The sequence below is a fragment of the Squalius cephalus genome, assembly GCF_949319135.1.
Source record: "Squalius cephalus genome assembly, chromosome: 12".
Lineage (NCBI taxonomy): Eukaryota > Metazoa > Chordata > Actinopteri > Cypriniformes > Leuciscidae > Squalius > Squalius cephalus.
In genome coordinates, this window is record NC_137133.1 from 27390253 (window position 1) to 27406399 (window position 16147).

The following is a 16147-nucleotide window of genomic DNA, read 5'->3' on the forward strand; positions in this document are numbered from 1 at the left end:
TGCCAAAGGTAAGATACTGTTTAATAAACAAAATAACAAATACATAAGAAATTGTGCATTTTTTGTGGCTGTACTGGAATCCAGTGAGAAATATTGAAATCTTACATAATAGCTTTTAAAAAATTTCTAACTGACCAGAGAGTAGTGTAAAAATTGATTTCAATAATTTACAAATCAGGAAATCACAGTTTTGTTACAGATCAAGAGATGGTTGTAGACTTTCTAATAAGGTTATTTTCTACCATGTTAAAACTGTTCTCAATATAGGGCAACATATAAATGCTATGCTGAATACATTTCACAGTATGGTATTTATATTTGTAAATGGTTGTCTGCTAATGGCCTCCTTGTAATGTCAGAATCCACTGAAAAAATTTAATTGATATAAAAACCTCTGCTTTACATGGCTGTAAGAACATTAAGGCACATAACAGGATGGTGTTAAAAAATCTATTGCACTGTTTTTGCAATGTAGCTGGTAGAAATCCTGTAATTTGTAGTTTTACCCTGTTTAAAAAAATAGTAAATGTAATTTACGTAAGATCACTTTCTAATCCATAGTGCAAATTCAATCGTACTCGTACACCGCATTCAATATTAAAGTCTTATGAAATTTCCAAAATAGATAGGCCCTTTCTCATGTAGCCTTCTGACTCAGTTTCATGTGAATTTGCATTTACATTTGCATTGCACATTACAAAATCATTGTACTGATTAAACATTTCATGATTACATAGATGATTGTGGTATAACAATATTGGTTCCTTGAATCAAGTTGTCATCTTTTCCATCAATTAAAGGATCCCACTTATTGAAGTCTCTGTCCAGAGCTGGAAAATAAAGTTAAAAATGAAATATTGCAAACAAGTTCACAGTATTCTGTACACGAAGCATGGGGCGAAAAATGCTCAAAAAGGCTGAAATGATTTGGTCAAAAATAGTAATATTATGAAATACTATTGAAAAAAATTACTTTTTCATATAGTGTAAAATGTTATTTATTCCTGCGACGTCTTTTTAATGACAATTTAATGCATTTTTTTCTAAAATCTTACCCTAAACTTCTAAACGGTAGTGTATTACAAACAGTGCCGCTGCTAGCCATTTTGGTGCCCTAAGCATAATTCCTTTATGATGCCCCCCACCCCGACCCCGAGACAAAAAAACGTTTGTTTTTGCCAGTTTAACTTTTAATTACCAAACATATAACTCAATACCAATAACACAATAGCAGCATCACAGTATAAAACTTAAGAACACTAAAAAGAGAAAGTAAAATCTGTAAACATATGTAGAATAGCCAACACACACTACACACTTGAAAGTGCAAACTTTTCTTCAGTAAACAGAATAGCAAAATAAAAAAAAATCCAAATAATCCAAACATGTTTTTCCCAAATTCAATGTCACTTTGAATAAATTACATTTATTATACAAAATATTCAAACAAGGAATCTTATACCGGAAAAAATGATAAACATTTAAAACTGAAAGCATGGCAGTCAAGGAGTTCTCCCCCTTTATTCCTTATTTATCAACTATTTGCGCGTGGTGGGAGTGGCGGCGCTGATTACAAACGATTTAATGGAATAGCAAGAGCTGAAACACACTGAACCATTCATACTAAAAAAGGTAAATTAACTCACTTAAGTGCCTTTGAAGAAAAGCCAAAGTTGCTTTGTTGGAAAGATCCATGGCTATATATGGATCAATCTCTCCTTTCAGCTTCAGGAGCCTTCCAATCCAGTTCCCAGTAAGAAATGTGAAATCTGGGAAGCTCTGATGGACTGTCCCCCTGCCAAAACATTGTAAAGCACAATTAAATGAAGCAAAAAAATATTTGGTGGAGGGCAGGGACGTCGTTAGGCCTATTTTAGGGGGTACCCCAAAATATTCCTAAGCCCCCCTAAATGATAATAAGAACAACAATAACAATTCGATTTATCAATAACCGTATCCTCATTCATATTTAGGCGCAACAAATGATATATCCATCTACAAAAAATAGCCGAAAAGTCGGAAGTTGGACAGTACAAAGAGTCGTGCTGCCAACTCTCACGCATTCACCGTGAGACACGCAATTGACACTTTTCACACGCTCTCACGCCACACATCCATTTTCTTACGCACAGAAAAATCGCGAAGCAAAGAGGACACGGAGTGACGGAGACCGACAGACTAGACAGAGCAGGTTACTTTATGATATAAAAGAATCTCAACTCTCAGATTCTGTCAATTTTATTACAAAATTCAAACAATAAACACCGTTTTGGCGCTTGTAGATGTGAAGCAACAGATCCCTAGCGCACGTGAACCGATCATCTAGAGATAATAGCTAATAATAATAATAATAATAACTAGCTTATAGAAAAAAACACGAACACTATTGAAAGATACAGTAGTAGGCTACAACTTACCGAAATGTATATTCCTCATACATAATATCGATCAATCAGAGTGTTTTTTTATCAGCGTGAAGAGGTCAATAACATAGCTGGAGAACAATTATGTCACATTTACCTCAGGAAAGCCATTTAATGAACATAATATAGGCTATAGCATGTAGTTGGCAAGAAAAAAAGGGCTATAGAGAGTATTTTGCTAAATATGTGTTCTATATTACATATTTATTATATATTTTTTTACTTATATCATTAAATAAAGTTGTTGTTATTATTTAATTTGAGTTATTTTTAACCTTAAATATTACCAGCTGATAGGGTTGTCTGTATGTTTACAGCATTAGGTGAGTTGTTTTTTTCTTGAGAAAAATTAACGCCTATCTTGAGTACCTAATACTTATCCAAATGAGTCAATATTAAATCAAATTACAATAATTGAATTGAAATAATAAAAAAGCGTAGCTTACCAGAAATTGTGCCATGCACCATAATTTACACTTATGCTATACTAAAGCCTGAAATTGGCACTTTTTGTGACAGCAACCCTATCATTTTTGATCAAAGATGTGGCTTAACTTCAGAATTTGAACTAAAATCAGTATTCTTATGATTGCTCTGAACGTTTCTGACTAAGTTCAACAAACATTAAATTAGGGTTAGGTAGTGTGACGGTGTGACGGGGTTGAGACTAGGGTAACAGGGTTGAAGATGGTAACGGGGTTGAAGAGACAAATACAGCTAAACATATACATAGTTGTTTTTTACTCAAATTCACTAAGATTTTCTATAAACGCAAGTTACAAATACCCTGGGGGCTAAGCCCCCCCTGTCTTCCAATCCTAGTGACGTCCCTGGTGGAGGGGAATGAAAAAAATAATAATAAATTACTGACTTGATGGTTATCATTTTTCTGGGAATCATGGCAGAGTCCAGCTTCTTCATACGAATGATATTCCCAATCCACTGGAATTTTTCAGAGTTGATAAAAAAGATTGGCTGCTTCACTCCTGGGAAGATCTCCTCATCCAAGGGAAACATCCAGGAGTCCAGTGCCACTCCACACCTAAGAAGCAACATTGATGCAAGGATGAACATTTTGTTTTTCAATCTCTCTTCACAAGCTACTAGCACTATTAACACGTTCCTATAATTAGATGTTTAGCAAGTAAATATGTCTTTCATGGCTAATAAGTGTAATTTCTTCCTGAAAAATCACCTCTGAATTTAATGCAAATAATGTTTTCATTAAAGGAGAACTCCGGTCAATTTTAACATTGACCTCATTTTTTTGTAAATTTGGAGTGCTGTCAGTACAGAGAACAACGACAAAAATCGGTGTTGCCTACACCGTGTTATCCTCTTTTTAAAATTTGCACCCTGTTGACTTCAATGGGGCAAGTTTTAAACCTGCTTTTAGTCTCTTAACATCCTTGATGTGTCATTACAAGTGCCCAGCCATGTGAGTGATTCCTTCAGAGTGAACACGGTGAATCTGACTGCAGAATCCTGTTTTCGGTCGAAGTCCAAAGTAGTCGATTGTCGAGTTCACGCGCGTGATCATAGGTAACTAAACCTATGCGCGTGAACTCGACAATCGACTACTGTGGACTTCGACCGAAAACAGGATGTAAACACAGGTATGAGCGCTGGCTGAATTAACATCACTTTTATTCATATCTTTCACATCTACTGCAGTCAGATTCACCCGTGTTAACTCTGAAGGAATCACTCATGGCTGGGCACTTGTAATGACACATCAAGGATGTTAAGAGGCTAAAAGCAAGTTTAAAACTTGCCCCATTGAAGTCAACAGGGTGCAAATTTTAAAAAGAGGATAACACTGTGTAGGCAACACCGATTTTTGTCGTTGTTCTCTGTACTGACAGCACTCCAAATGTACAAAAAAACTTTTTTTTGTAAATGATTCTCTCTATAAGGCTATTTAGAGTGATAACAAGGTTTCAAGTAGTGGGGGAGGGAGTGTGAAAATGCTTCTAAAAAAAACAGGAAACTTGCAGAAGTTTTCAGACATCAGTGTGGAGGATAAAATAAAGGCCAACCGCACTGACTGAAAGCACCGTTTAGCTCGTACAGTCTGCTAAATGTGCTAATAATCTACCCACAAGATCTTGTAACACAAAGTATGTCACGATACGTATTGGACATGCTAGTCAGCACAAACCGTACTTGAATTTGACATCCTTGCACAAACATTCAATCACCGTCGCGCCTCCGAAGGAATGCCCCATAACTGCTATTCTACACAAGTCCATGGAATTCTGTAATGCAGAAAAGCTCATTACCACCAGCTCTCCATCACTTATTTACACGACTATAATAAATAAAGTCTTACGGAATATGATCAAGCAGTTTATTTTTTCTTTGTTCTCACAAGTTTAAACTCATTGTAATATTCACCTCCAATGTTGACAAATCAAAGTTGGACTGTAAGATGTTCTCGACAGACTTTCCTGAATTGATGTCAAAGAGAATATTTAAGGCTCTGATGCATTCATCTGCTCTTTGCTTTACCTGAAACATAAAGGACATTTGATTCATTTACATGGAACACAGACAGTTTCATCAATTGTGCACTAGCCAGGACCACAATACATTTCAGTAATTATTTACAAACAAGTACAATTGTCACTAATACTACTAATAATGACTACTATTGATGGGTTTTCAGTGCAAAACAACACAAAAATCTAATATTTTGAGAAAAGGCAGCAGCAAATTCAGTCATTTACGGCTACAAATATCAGACTAGGACTGATTAGCATAGGAAGAATATGTTTGAGATATCTGATGAGATATCTGATTGAGATTTTCCTCACTTGCTTGTTTCTTAGAGGAAACTCATGCTCCCCTGGTTTCAACGGCCTGTAGTACATCCAAACCTCCTCCAGATTATCAGACACAGGCTTGGCAATGTCACATGACGGATGCCTTTTTGTTCCCGGCTCAGTGTGTTCTCTGAAGTAAAATGTTGCAGAGGCAGATTCATCCCTGAAATTGAAAAGATATTTTAGTGAAAGTAAAACACACCAGGCCAAAGACAACACATGATAAAATGGCCCGTCACAAGCTCATTTTCAGTCATAGGCTTCATCTAACAAAATACTCATTTCATAACAATAAGTCACCTTGAGATTTTTAACAAGAGTGAGTGTTTTATAGCAAAATCTAATTTCTAGTTAATAGTGAGGCTCAACACACTTCATACTCTTTATAGATAAATGTTTCCTAAAACTGCAATACTACAAAGCATTTCCATTGTTCCATTTTGACTTAATAGTTTACACTACTTTACACTAGTTTGAATTCCGATCCCAGTTCCATAACCTGAAAGGCCGTGTGACCGTCGCTGCTGTTAGTCCTGTGTTATGTGTGAGTCCACCGGTAAACACTGTTAAAAATGTGATGACCTAGTTTATACTATTGTTTGCACACTCCTCACACACTTTGACTATAACAGCATACAAAACCTTTCAGGGCAAGGAACATTTCTGAACCGTAATTGTGACCATGTCAGTTTGTGGTTAGCGGATATCTCTTATCTCAACATACTGGTCCGTTGGAAAGCAAAAAAGCTTTTACAGCTAATAACTGAAAGCAAGCACCTGTGCTCCACGGCTGCAACAATGAAGCCCTGCGACGCCAGTTCAACACATATGGCTGAATACAATGTCCTGAACATACAACACACAAAAACACAGTGGGAATGTAAAATACTGCATCATTGTTCAGGTTTTTGTGCCTAAATTGTCAAACCAACCAAACCTGAAAGCTCCCAGTCCATGAGAAAAGATAATGACGGGATATTTCCCATCTGGTTTAAATGATGCACTCCAGGCTGCTGGGATTTTACAAGACCCTAATGTGAACAAACATACATAAATGGCCATAGCATGACAACAGTGGCAACCAATGTTTTAACCACATATCAAAGTGGCAGGAAGTGGCATGGTGAGCTGCCAATGTGTCACGACAAAAACTACATTTTCAAAAGCCCCAGCACTGAATAGCCCATACAAAAAAAATGTTTACCAAAGAGGTAGTTGAAAATTCTTTCACTCAGTGCTCTGTTCATCTTCATAAAGTCTGCGAGGCCGTTGAAATACTCTCTGCACGGGACCCAGTCTGGCAGCTGAGGATTCTCGGATGCTTGGCACGGATAGTAGAGTCTCAAGAACGTATCCTTGAAAAAATATATAGGCTATGTATGTATTAATCTGATAATGACACACATACAATTCATGTACACACAATTCAAGTACACACTTACATGTACTGTGTGGCCCACCATCAGGTCTGTGCATCCCACTTGGTGGGGTCCTTTTCCTGGCGGGATACTCATAGTATTGTTGTGGCAATTTGAATTACCCATTGCGAATACAACCAACCAGTTCACCTTTGGCATAAACTTTAAACCTGAAAAACATGAACCACATGTCACAAGTTTTCATGTCACAGCATGAAATGCCATGACATTTTCAAACAAGCTTACTGACTCTGACTCACTCAGTTCACACTGTTCTTGGTCCTTTTAGCTAACTCAGTGCTTGTGAATAACCACTTTTTGCTTTATTAGTCAAATGGATACTGTCTTTTAGAGAAGTAACGTTACTCTTAGATCCTGTGAGTTCACTGTGGTTGTCAGTGTAATAGCTACTGCCCGCACAATAGCAGCTTACAGAAATAAAAAGAAAAGCAGTTAAAGCAATGGTCTGACACTTAAAGAAATATGATTTTTTTTATTTATTTAAAAAAATCAGTGACGTAATAGGAAGTGGCTGTCAAAACAGCTAAACCAGTGACACAACCAGCTTGTTTACAGTTAGCATTCTAGCCATTGCTATTGCGAAGTGCCGAACCACTTTTAAATCTCATTTGTAATGACTTACCCGACGTTGACTTTGACCATTCATATATCTTCTTGGCCAGAGTCAGTTGAACAAGTCTGCCGACAAAATACATCGACATTAGCAGGGCTAACTTACATTAAGCGTCAGCTGAAGACCAACAGGCGGAGCCTCATCCTGACCGCGACTCGACACGTCTGTAAATTGAGTCACAGATCAGGCTGTTTTTGGATCAGTTTGTGAAAGTGTTTTTGAATAAATCTGTTCAGTGAATGATTCGTCGAGAAAACGATTCGCACTAAAAATGAAATGCCTGCGTTTCTGCCCTCAAAGGCGGACTATAGCGTAAGCCAATAGCATTCGAGTGCGGGTTGTGACGCAGCATTTCATTGGTTGGACTTATTAAACGAACACGCCCCCTTCACTGAACAAATCTGTTCAGTTCAGTTCAGAAATTAAGAATCTAAGAGTCTGAACAAGATTCGGACCGGCGAAACAGCTGGTTTGGGAAAGAAGAAGAAAAAAAACGCAATAAACTGGGAAATCCCGTCAATAAACAAATGAGTCACTTTTCCGGGAAGGAGAATCTGTTGGGACTGGCAGAGTCAGACTGAACAAAAGCAGGCATGTTCGTTCAGTTCATCATGCGAGCAAAGAGTATAGAAGCCCTTAACATAACTTCATTTTTTCTGGCCGTCATATCTAAATATGAAAACAATTTAAAATACATTAATGAGGATGACCGACATTAAATGACGTTAAATGACAGAAAATGTTACGTCTATGTGTTGGTTATGCATGGCCTAATTAATTACCCTTAGGAAAATAGTATTTTGGGACAAAATATTACTATAGAAGTACTATAAGACTACTATAGAAACACTATAGCGGCTCTAGGATATTATAGAGGTATTACAGAACATAACATACTTCTGTGATGTTCTGTAATACCTCTATAATATGTTAAAGCTGCTATAGTATTTCTAGTAGTCTTATCGTACTTCTATAGTATGTCCCAAATTACTATAGTATTCCTATAAGATTACTATAATATTTTGCCCCAAAATACTATAAGATTCCTATAGTACTTTTTCGTAAGGGTATGTCCCCCACCGAATCGGCTTCATTATAGCCTACCACTTACGGTTTGGTACGGTTACAATACAATTATAAAATTACTGCAAACCTTTAATCTATCAATATTTATGATCTATTATGCATTTTCCTTGTTATATGAATAACAAAAATTCATGAAATAATATATAGGCAGACACAGTAATAAGATATTTATTCAAATGTTGATTTTGAAATTAGTGAACATCACCATATATATGATTTTGGAAAAATAAATAAATTAATAAATAAATAAAATTATAAATTAACATTTCTAAAGACAGTTAATCTTTTACATAGAATATCACAAAAATATTAACAATTTGTTTTTTCAACATCTTCAGTGAAAGTGCACACAGTGAACGTTTCAATGGCAAGAACAAAAACAATCTGTGAATGTCCTATTACAGGCAGAAAGGTACAAAAAAGATGTGCAATCTAGCAAGTGCACACATAAACTATAAACAGTACTAAAATGGAAGTGGTGCCATAAGATCTCTGGCGCTAACGATTTCAGCAGCTTTCAGTCCATAATGGCGGACGCGCCTCCGCAGCGCCATCTACAGACTGTTACCCATAACACAACCAGGGAACACAACAGAGTTTCGCCTCTTGGGCTTCTATACTGTTTGATGCGAGTTTCATGTTAAACGATGAAAGAAATTAAGCCGAAGATTTATGAATGTGTAAAGGCTGTTAGTAGATTTGTAGACAAAAAAAAAAAAAAGACTTGTTTTAGTTGTTAACGACTCGGTGTTTTGGAATTAATTAGTTCAGTGTGAGCTGAACTGGCACGGAGCGAGCGGAGTCGAGCATTTGATTAATTCCTATGGAAGTTGAGCTTCACGCTCGCGCAGTGCATTTTGGGATTGACACAGACAGCGGACCGGAGAAGGCATTGAGAGCGTCAAAAGGTTGGGCAGTTCTCGACTTTATGCAAATATCAAGCGAAAAACGCGGTCGGCAGCCAATTGCTGTGAGGTTCGGGATGTGACGTCTATCTTGAGAGTTTAAAATATGCAAATTGCGCTAGAGTTTATGCTGGATTTATTGCGTAAATAATTTTGTTTACAAATTAGATGCTTTGCAGAATACATATGTTAAATATTTCAGTTTTGGTGTGTTCATTGTTATTATACTGGCTGCATGGGTTTATAAAAGTTTGTAAAATTGCCAGGATATCTTTACTTGGGGAGTTGGGGCATTTGGGAAAAAAATCTTGTCTATTTCCGAATGTAATCGCGTGCATCTCTGATGATTATACTGTGTGTGTTGAAAAAACAAACAAGTTTAAACACACTCGCAACAGACACACCCCAGCGGCAATTAGAGGAGTTTTGCCGATTTTGAATCCAAGTTCTTCATACTCCATGTATGAAACTACTTTGTTTGTACATCACGTTTTCTTAAATTAATTTAAATACTCATATTTTGCTTTTAACAGTGTTGTCTTGCCAACGTTTAACACAGGTTTAGTATTGATTTCCATCTTGAGTCATATTCTGCACTTTATAAATAGCCCAGTTGTTTTTTGTTTTCATTCAGTGCATATTAATTAAAACATTTACTAGGATAAGGATTGTTTTGTGCAGTTATTAAACATGTTGGGCTGTGTTTGGTTGCATAAGGTCTGTAAACGGTGAAACTGATCACTTACTACACTGCATTATGGGAGACACGTGTCCTTTGGGTTATCACAAATCTACTGTCAGTAATGAGACTTCAAATCCATTGTTCCAATAAACATGGTCAAAGGCTAAAGTTCTCTTTATATAATTTAAGCGATGGCAGTATCTCCTACCTCACATACTGTCAGTAAGTATGCTTTTACAGGGGCTGCTCATCTTTACAGTGCTGGCTGTAGCACTTCATGCTGTGAGTGATTTTCTGTTTTTATCATTTACACTTTATAATATTATATTTGAGCAGGCTTTGGTCCCTATTGCATATGCACTTATCTGGATATCTACAGTGATTGCTATCTCTAAATGCATTGGGATTAACCATATTCCTGCCATGACTTTCAGATTCCAGTTTCGACTCGTATTCATGGTAAGATTAATGATTTTAATTAATTACTGTAAGTTATATATATATTTTTATTTCTTTCATCTAAATAAATGTATAACACTATATTTATTACAGAGGTTGAAGATGAACCAAATTTCAACCCTTTCGTCAACCTTGGTAAATTGTTTTATGCATTCTATTACAAAACACTGAGGCAACAAAGTTCCTTTTAATGCTACTGTATATTCAAAGAAATACTTTGAGTTTGATTACTTTGCAAAATATTGCACAAATGCATTATTTTATTACTAAACAGTTTTTTTTTTTTACTTGTTTGTCAGGAGCAAAAACCCGACTGATTGAGGGAGACATAGCCCTACCTGTAAGTGCACAACCATGTCATAATTCAGTTTTGTTACACATGCTGAAATCTTCTTAATGATATCTAATCACTATGTATTGTTGATTTAAAAAACTGTCTATTAAAACCTACATCCCTTTACAGCCTGGTCGAGTTGGTCTTATTAACACAACATACAGATGGAAGTTCCCTATTCCATACATTCTATCTGACAGCCTGGGTAAGTGATATTTACTTGTTTTCCAAATCGTTCAAAAACAAAAAATGACTTATTTGTGTTTTTATAATACTGATTTTCTTCATGGATAAATTCTCCCTATTTTACACAGACCTTAATGCAAAAGGTGCGGTCCATCAGGCATTTGAAATGTACCGTCTAAAGTCATGTGTTGATTTCAAACCCTATGAGGGAGAGAAGACGTTTATCAAATTTGAGAAAAGAGATGGGTATGTGTGCAGCCAAACATTTTTCTGTTATAACATCAGCATATTTATGTTGAGCATGCATGAGCACATCCACAGAATTTTACCACAAATTCAGTTAATCTGGGCCTGATAAGAAGTGTGTATATGATAATAATAAGCTCTGCTAAATAAACAAATTAACAAACCATTGTTGCATTCTAATGATGGTGTTTAGCAAATGGGATTATGATCATCAGACAACGCTTATTGTATATTATAAAACAAAGGAAATCACACTAACAGGACTTGTAATTGCGGTAGGTGCTGGTCCTATGTTGGAGATCTACAGAACGGGCAGGTGCTTTCTCTGGGGCCGGGCTGTGACCATAAGGCTGTGATTGAGCATGAACTTCTGCATGCCCTGGGCTTTTACCATACGCAGTCTCGCCAGGATCGAGATGACTATGTGAAGATCTGGCTAGATCAGGTCACTGAAGGTTAGCTCATTTGTTTTGCATTATTTCCTGTGTAGTTTCATATTCATTACTTACTCTTACAAGTTTGCATGTGGCTTTTATTTATAACATAATGTTTTTGTTTCTAGGCATGGAGCATAATTTCAACAAATATGATGACAGTTTTGTCACAGATCTAAATACGCCATATGACTACGAGTCTGTCATGCATTATCGTCCATTTGCTTTCAACAAAGACCCCAGTATTCCTACCATCACAACCAACATCCCAGAGTTCTTCAACATCATAGGGCAATACCTGGACTTTAGTGAGATGGATGTTGTCAGACTGAATCGAATGTACAACTGCTGTAGGTTATTATAAATAATATAGAAGCATTAATGCATATATCCATATCTATCTAAATATATAAATATATATATATATATATATATATATATATATATATATATATATATATAATTTTTTTTCAGCCTCTTCTCTTACCCTCTTGGACCAGTGCGCTTTTGAAAACATAAACATTTGTGGGATGGTACAGAGTTTGACTGATGATGCTGATTGGGTCCATCTTAAGAGTTCTCCTGGCTCCGAGGATCATACTCTCAGTGGACTATGCAGAGGTTACAAATCTCCATTTTCTGAAATGTACATTTTCCATTTTGGCTGCCGTTTGGCCAATTCTAAATAACGTTTTTTATTTTATTTTTAGATTTAGGATATACTATGCACTTTGACACCTCCATTGGAAATGCAGAACAATCCGCTCTCCTTGAGTCCCGCATCCTATATCCTAAGAGGAAGCTGCAGTGCCTGCAGTTTTTCTACAAAATGACAGGGAGTGTAAAGGACAGGCTAGTGATTTGGGCCAAGATGGATGATGGAACAGGAACCGTGCGAAAATTAAAGAAACTGCATACAATCTGGGGTAATTGTTTTCCTTTTTGAACTACTAGTAGCTTAGATTCTTAAAAATAAAGTAAGAATATTTAAAAGATAATTTTAAATCAACATTTCATGTCCACATACTCATGTATTAATTTAGTGAGTGACTGTATAATAATCAGAATAATGTACGTAATCATTATCCCTTAAATTATCCCTTATGTAATCCTTTATCATAAAATGAATGTGGTGTTAACAAAAGGCTTGTCTTACCCAGCTGACGAAGACGAAACATGGAAGATTGCTCATGTGCCATTGCAGATAGGAGCAAAATTCCGCTATGCATTCCAGGCAGTGAGAGGAGACCCTGCCAACTCTGGAGGAGGCATATTCATCGATGACATCAGCCTGACTGAGACGCACTGCCCAGCCGCTGTCTGGCGCATCCAGAACTTCTCGAGCATCATGAAAACAGCCGACTACAACACCGTGCTGAACAGCCCTCGTTTCTACAGCCCTGAGGGGTACGCTTATGGGATTCAAGTACACCCAATCTCTAGCTACTCCGATTACACAGGCAACTACACTGGTTTGTACTTCCATCTGGCCAGTGGTGACAATGACATTGTGATGCAGTGGCCTGCTGTGAACCGCCAGGCCACCATAGTGGTGATGGACCAGGATCCAGACATTAAGCTGAGGATGTCCTCTGCTCGTAGCCTCACCACTGACCTGGCCACAGGTATGTGGTGATGGCTTCTATTGTGATAGATATATATATGAATATATATGTGATATAACATGTTCTTTTTGTTTTCCTGTTCTTTAGTCAATGGAAACCAACTAATATGGGACAATCCAAGAAAGTTTGGGACCTTTGACCCAAGCTGCCAGTGTTATCGAGGAGAGTTAGTGGGATGGAGGAATTTCATAAAACACTACGACTTACGCAGACGGAATTACCTGAAAAATGATGACCTCATCATCTTTGTTGACTTTGAGGGTACGTTTACACTGAGTAACACATTCTGTCTTAGAAATTAATTGTGTTACTGTCTAATAGTTTGGTTTTGTGTGTCTCTTTAAAGACTTAACAAGCCTGATAAATAGTGAAGTTCCGGTTGCACCAAAGGTTTGAGGCTGATAAGTGTGTAAGTGAGCTCAGTTACCATAAATGCAGCAGTTCTATTCTTTCAGAACAAAAGCAATAAGCTTTAGTTTACACTTTATTTCGATAGTCTTTATAAATTCTACTAACTATAAATAACTTTGCAACTACATGTCAACTAACTCTCATTAATTTGCAACTATACGTCAACAACAACAACAAAAATGAATTAGAGTAAAGTAGACTTTTAGGTCATGGTTAGTAGAATAAGTTGAAATGTACTTGCAAAGTAACTTATAGTCAGTAGAATGTCTGTTGGGAGAGCATCAAAATAAAGTGTATTCAGCCGATATTAAGCAGACAATCTGTTAATACTCTAATAACTAGTTGACATGTAGTTGCAATATATTATTCAGTAAAATCTAATGTGGACTATCGAAATAAAGTGTTACCACTCAAGTGTTATTGGTTTAACTACCTCTGCTTTTGATCTACCAATAACTAATTAAGAAATAATCTGTTGTTTGATAAATGACATACAGTATGATATGTTTGTGAAATTGTATGAGATAATTAATTTTTTTATCTCTTTGAAACAGGTGCCTGTCTGAAGAGAGAAAGCTGTGTGCATTGTGGAGAATGTCATCTAACACATCTTAAAACGGAATTTGATTACTACAAAAATGTGTTTGATATACTCACTCTGTACTCTAACTTTTTAAACATTCCCAATAAAGTCTGAAATGAAACTCTTTTACCAAACGTCATATTAATGGAGTCAATAATTGTGAATATCTTACACATTGCACTGGCATCTGAAGTGATACACCTGCATGCAGTCGAAACCTTGTTAGTTTTCTGTGTGCACTTTACTGTTAAAATGTAATATCTTAATCTTATCTGAAATCTGATATGACTGTATTCACCTATGTTGCAATGCTGAGGTTATACTCATCTCCATATCTTGGCCTGAAGTAAACCTTTAACTCTATTCGTCTTATCTTTTATTTTGAGTTTGCAGATCAGATATCAAAAAGTCCTTTTACACATAAGCTTTTGTGCTTTAAAGTCACCAATGTTCACAAATCAAAATGGTCAGTTCTTCTTTTTTAGTGGAATGTTAATTATAAATGATTTATCGGTGCACATTATTATTATTTTTAAATTCATGTGCCCTCGTAATCTTTAAGCATTAGACGATCTGGGCTTTGTTTATAAAACAATCATCGTCGAAATGCAGGGAACAAACAGCTACACAACTCCGTTTATGCTCAGGAAAACAAACTCCATCCACGGTTTCCTTAACGCCGGGTTCTTTGGGAATCTGTGCAGGGTTGTCTTGCCCTGGCAACCAAAAACACACTTCTTTGGTGACATTGACTTCCCAAAAGCCGGGCAGGGCGCTTTGATGGCGAACTGCTTTCACTCTCTTGCTCTGGTCTAAGAGTGCGCGCGCGGCCGCGATCTTACCGGAGAAGTGCCCTTAGGACCCATATAAGGAAATTCCGCCCTATCTTACGTAAGACAGAGCCATACTCGAAAAAAACTTTCCGAAACTTGTGACAAACCGGAAGGAGTATTTTTGGAACAAAAATACTCCTTCAAACGTACAACTTAGTTTTTGAAACTTTGTCCATGTTTAGCATGGGAATCCAACTCTTTACCAGTGTAAAAAACTCAGTATGCATGAAATAGCATTTCACCCCCCCTTTAATAAAAACTTCCCCTCCCACTTGCAACGACTTCTCTTCTCTTCTCTTCTCTTCTCTTCTCTTCTCTTCTCTTCTCTTCTCTTCTCTTCTCTTCTCTTCTCTTCTCTTCTCTTCTCTTCTCTTCTCTTCTCTTCTCTTCTCTTCTCTTCTCTTCTCTTCTGTGATGATGTGTTTAATGGAGTGAGGACAACCTATCACTCACATGATCAAACAATAGCAAACCACAATGTTCCAATTCACTCAGATATACATCGCAATAGAGAAGAAAAGTCTATCACAACTTCTGTTCCTTGCTGACTTTATTATGTAAAAAATGGGTTACCAAATATTAATTTAAATTCAGGAACATGTTGTTATGGCTTTAGTTACTTAGTTGTATGATTTTCTACTACATTTCAGGCATAATAAATGCGTGTTTTTACAGTTTTTCTCGATTGTTTACACACATTTTCTGAAAGCATGCCTCATATTCTCAGAACTCTACACACAAATCCAAAAACACACACACAATGGGCAAAACCCCTCAATTCTCCTGCAAAATGAAACTTTACATTCAAAACAATGTTATTTCTTCTCAAAATGGTATTTTGTTTTCAAATGACACACACAAACCATCATATGAATAGACATTTATAAGAGCCAGTTGAACACTGATGTGCTCAATGTAAAACACTATGATGAATGGAAAATACTTCTTCTCCATTCATCATAATGATTTAGGCCTTTTTTTGTTCAGTGTTACACTCACTACAGACAGTACGTACATAAGTGTGTTGTAAAATATCTGAGAATATTGTTTTTATACTCAGAAC

General features: G+C 36.5%; 2 protein-coding genes across 3 annotated transcripts; one reads left to right on the forward strand and one right to left on the reverse strand.

The window, feature by feature from the left end:
• Position 1: 1 nt before the first annotated feature.
• Positions 2-7609, reverse strand: pla2g7 (phospholipase A2, group VII (platelet-activating factor acetylhydrolase, plasma)). 2 transcript variants are annotated; one of them, XM_079889350.1, is made up of 11 exons: positions 7310-7609; positions 6691-6836; positions 6453-6603; positions 6186-6279; positions 6026-6094; positions 5240-5411; positions 4821-4934; positions 4590-4681; positions 3295-3465; positions 1647-1795; positions 2-830 (listed from the first exon to the last, which is right to left on the reverse strand). In XM_079889350.1, the coding sequence occupies exons 1-11, from the start codon at positions 7386-7388 to the stop codon at positions 730-732; spliced, it is 1338 nt and encodes a 445-aa protein (XP_079745476.1). In that variant the 5' UTR covers positions 7389-7609; the 3' UTR covers positions 2-729. The 2 variants fall into 2 exon arrangements, with proteins under 2 accessions (XP_079745476.1, XP_079745477.1); XM_079889351.1 differs by having other exon boundaries at positions 7406-7597.
• Positions 7610-10150: 2541 nt separating this feature from the next.
• On the forward strand, positions 10151-14613 carry mep1a.1 (meprin A, alpha (PABA peptide hydrolase), tandem duplicate 1). Its single transcript, XM_079888874.1, has 14 exons — positions 10151-10255; positions 10408-10432; positions 10526-10567; positions 10732-10772; positions 10896-10971; positions 11081-11198; positions 11478-11653; positions 11761-11982; positions 12107-12253; positions 12343-12558; positions 12793-13257; positions 13345-13518; positions 13604-13666; positions 14223-14613. Exons 1-13 carry the CDS (start codon positions 10202-10204, stop codon positions 13651-13653), a joined length of 1806 nt encoding a protein of 601 aa, XP_079745000.1. The 5' UTR covers positions 10151-10201; the 3' UTR covers positions 13654-13666; positions 14223-14613.
• The last annotated feature ends 1534 nt before the right edge of the window (positions 14614-16147 follow it).

Coding starts and splice junctions, on each gene's coding strand:
- mep1a.1 (XM_079888874.1), top strand. CDS start 10,202: ATGCTTTTACAGGGGCTGCTCATCTTTACAGTGCTGGCTGTAGCACTT. Junction 10,433..10,525: donor AGTTTCGACTCGTATTCATG/GTAAGATTAATG, acceptor TATTTATTACAG/AGGTTGAAGATGAACCAAAT. Junction 10,773..10,895: donor AGGGAGACATAGCCCTACCT/GTAAGTGCACAA, acceptor ATCCCTTTACAG/CCTGGTCGAGTTGGTCTTAT.
- pla2g7 (XM_079889350.1), bottom strand. CDS start 7,388: ATGTCGATGTATTTTGTCGGCAGACTTGTTCAACTGACTCTGGCCAAG. Junction 6,604..6,690: donor TGGTGGGCCACACAGTACAT/GTAAGTGTGTAC, acceptor TATTTTTTCAAG/GATACGTTCTTGAGACTCTA. Junction 3,466..4,589: donor TGCAAGGATGTCAAATTCAA/GTACGGTTTGTG, acceptor GTTGCTTCTTAG/GTGTGGAGTGGCACTGGACT.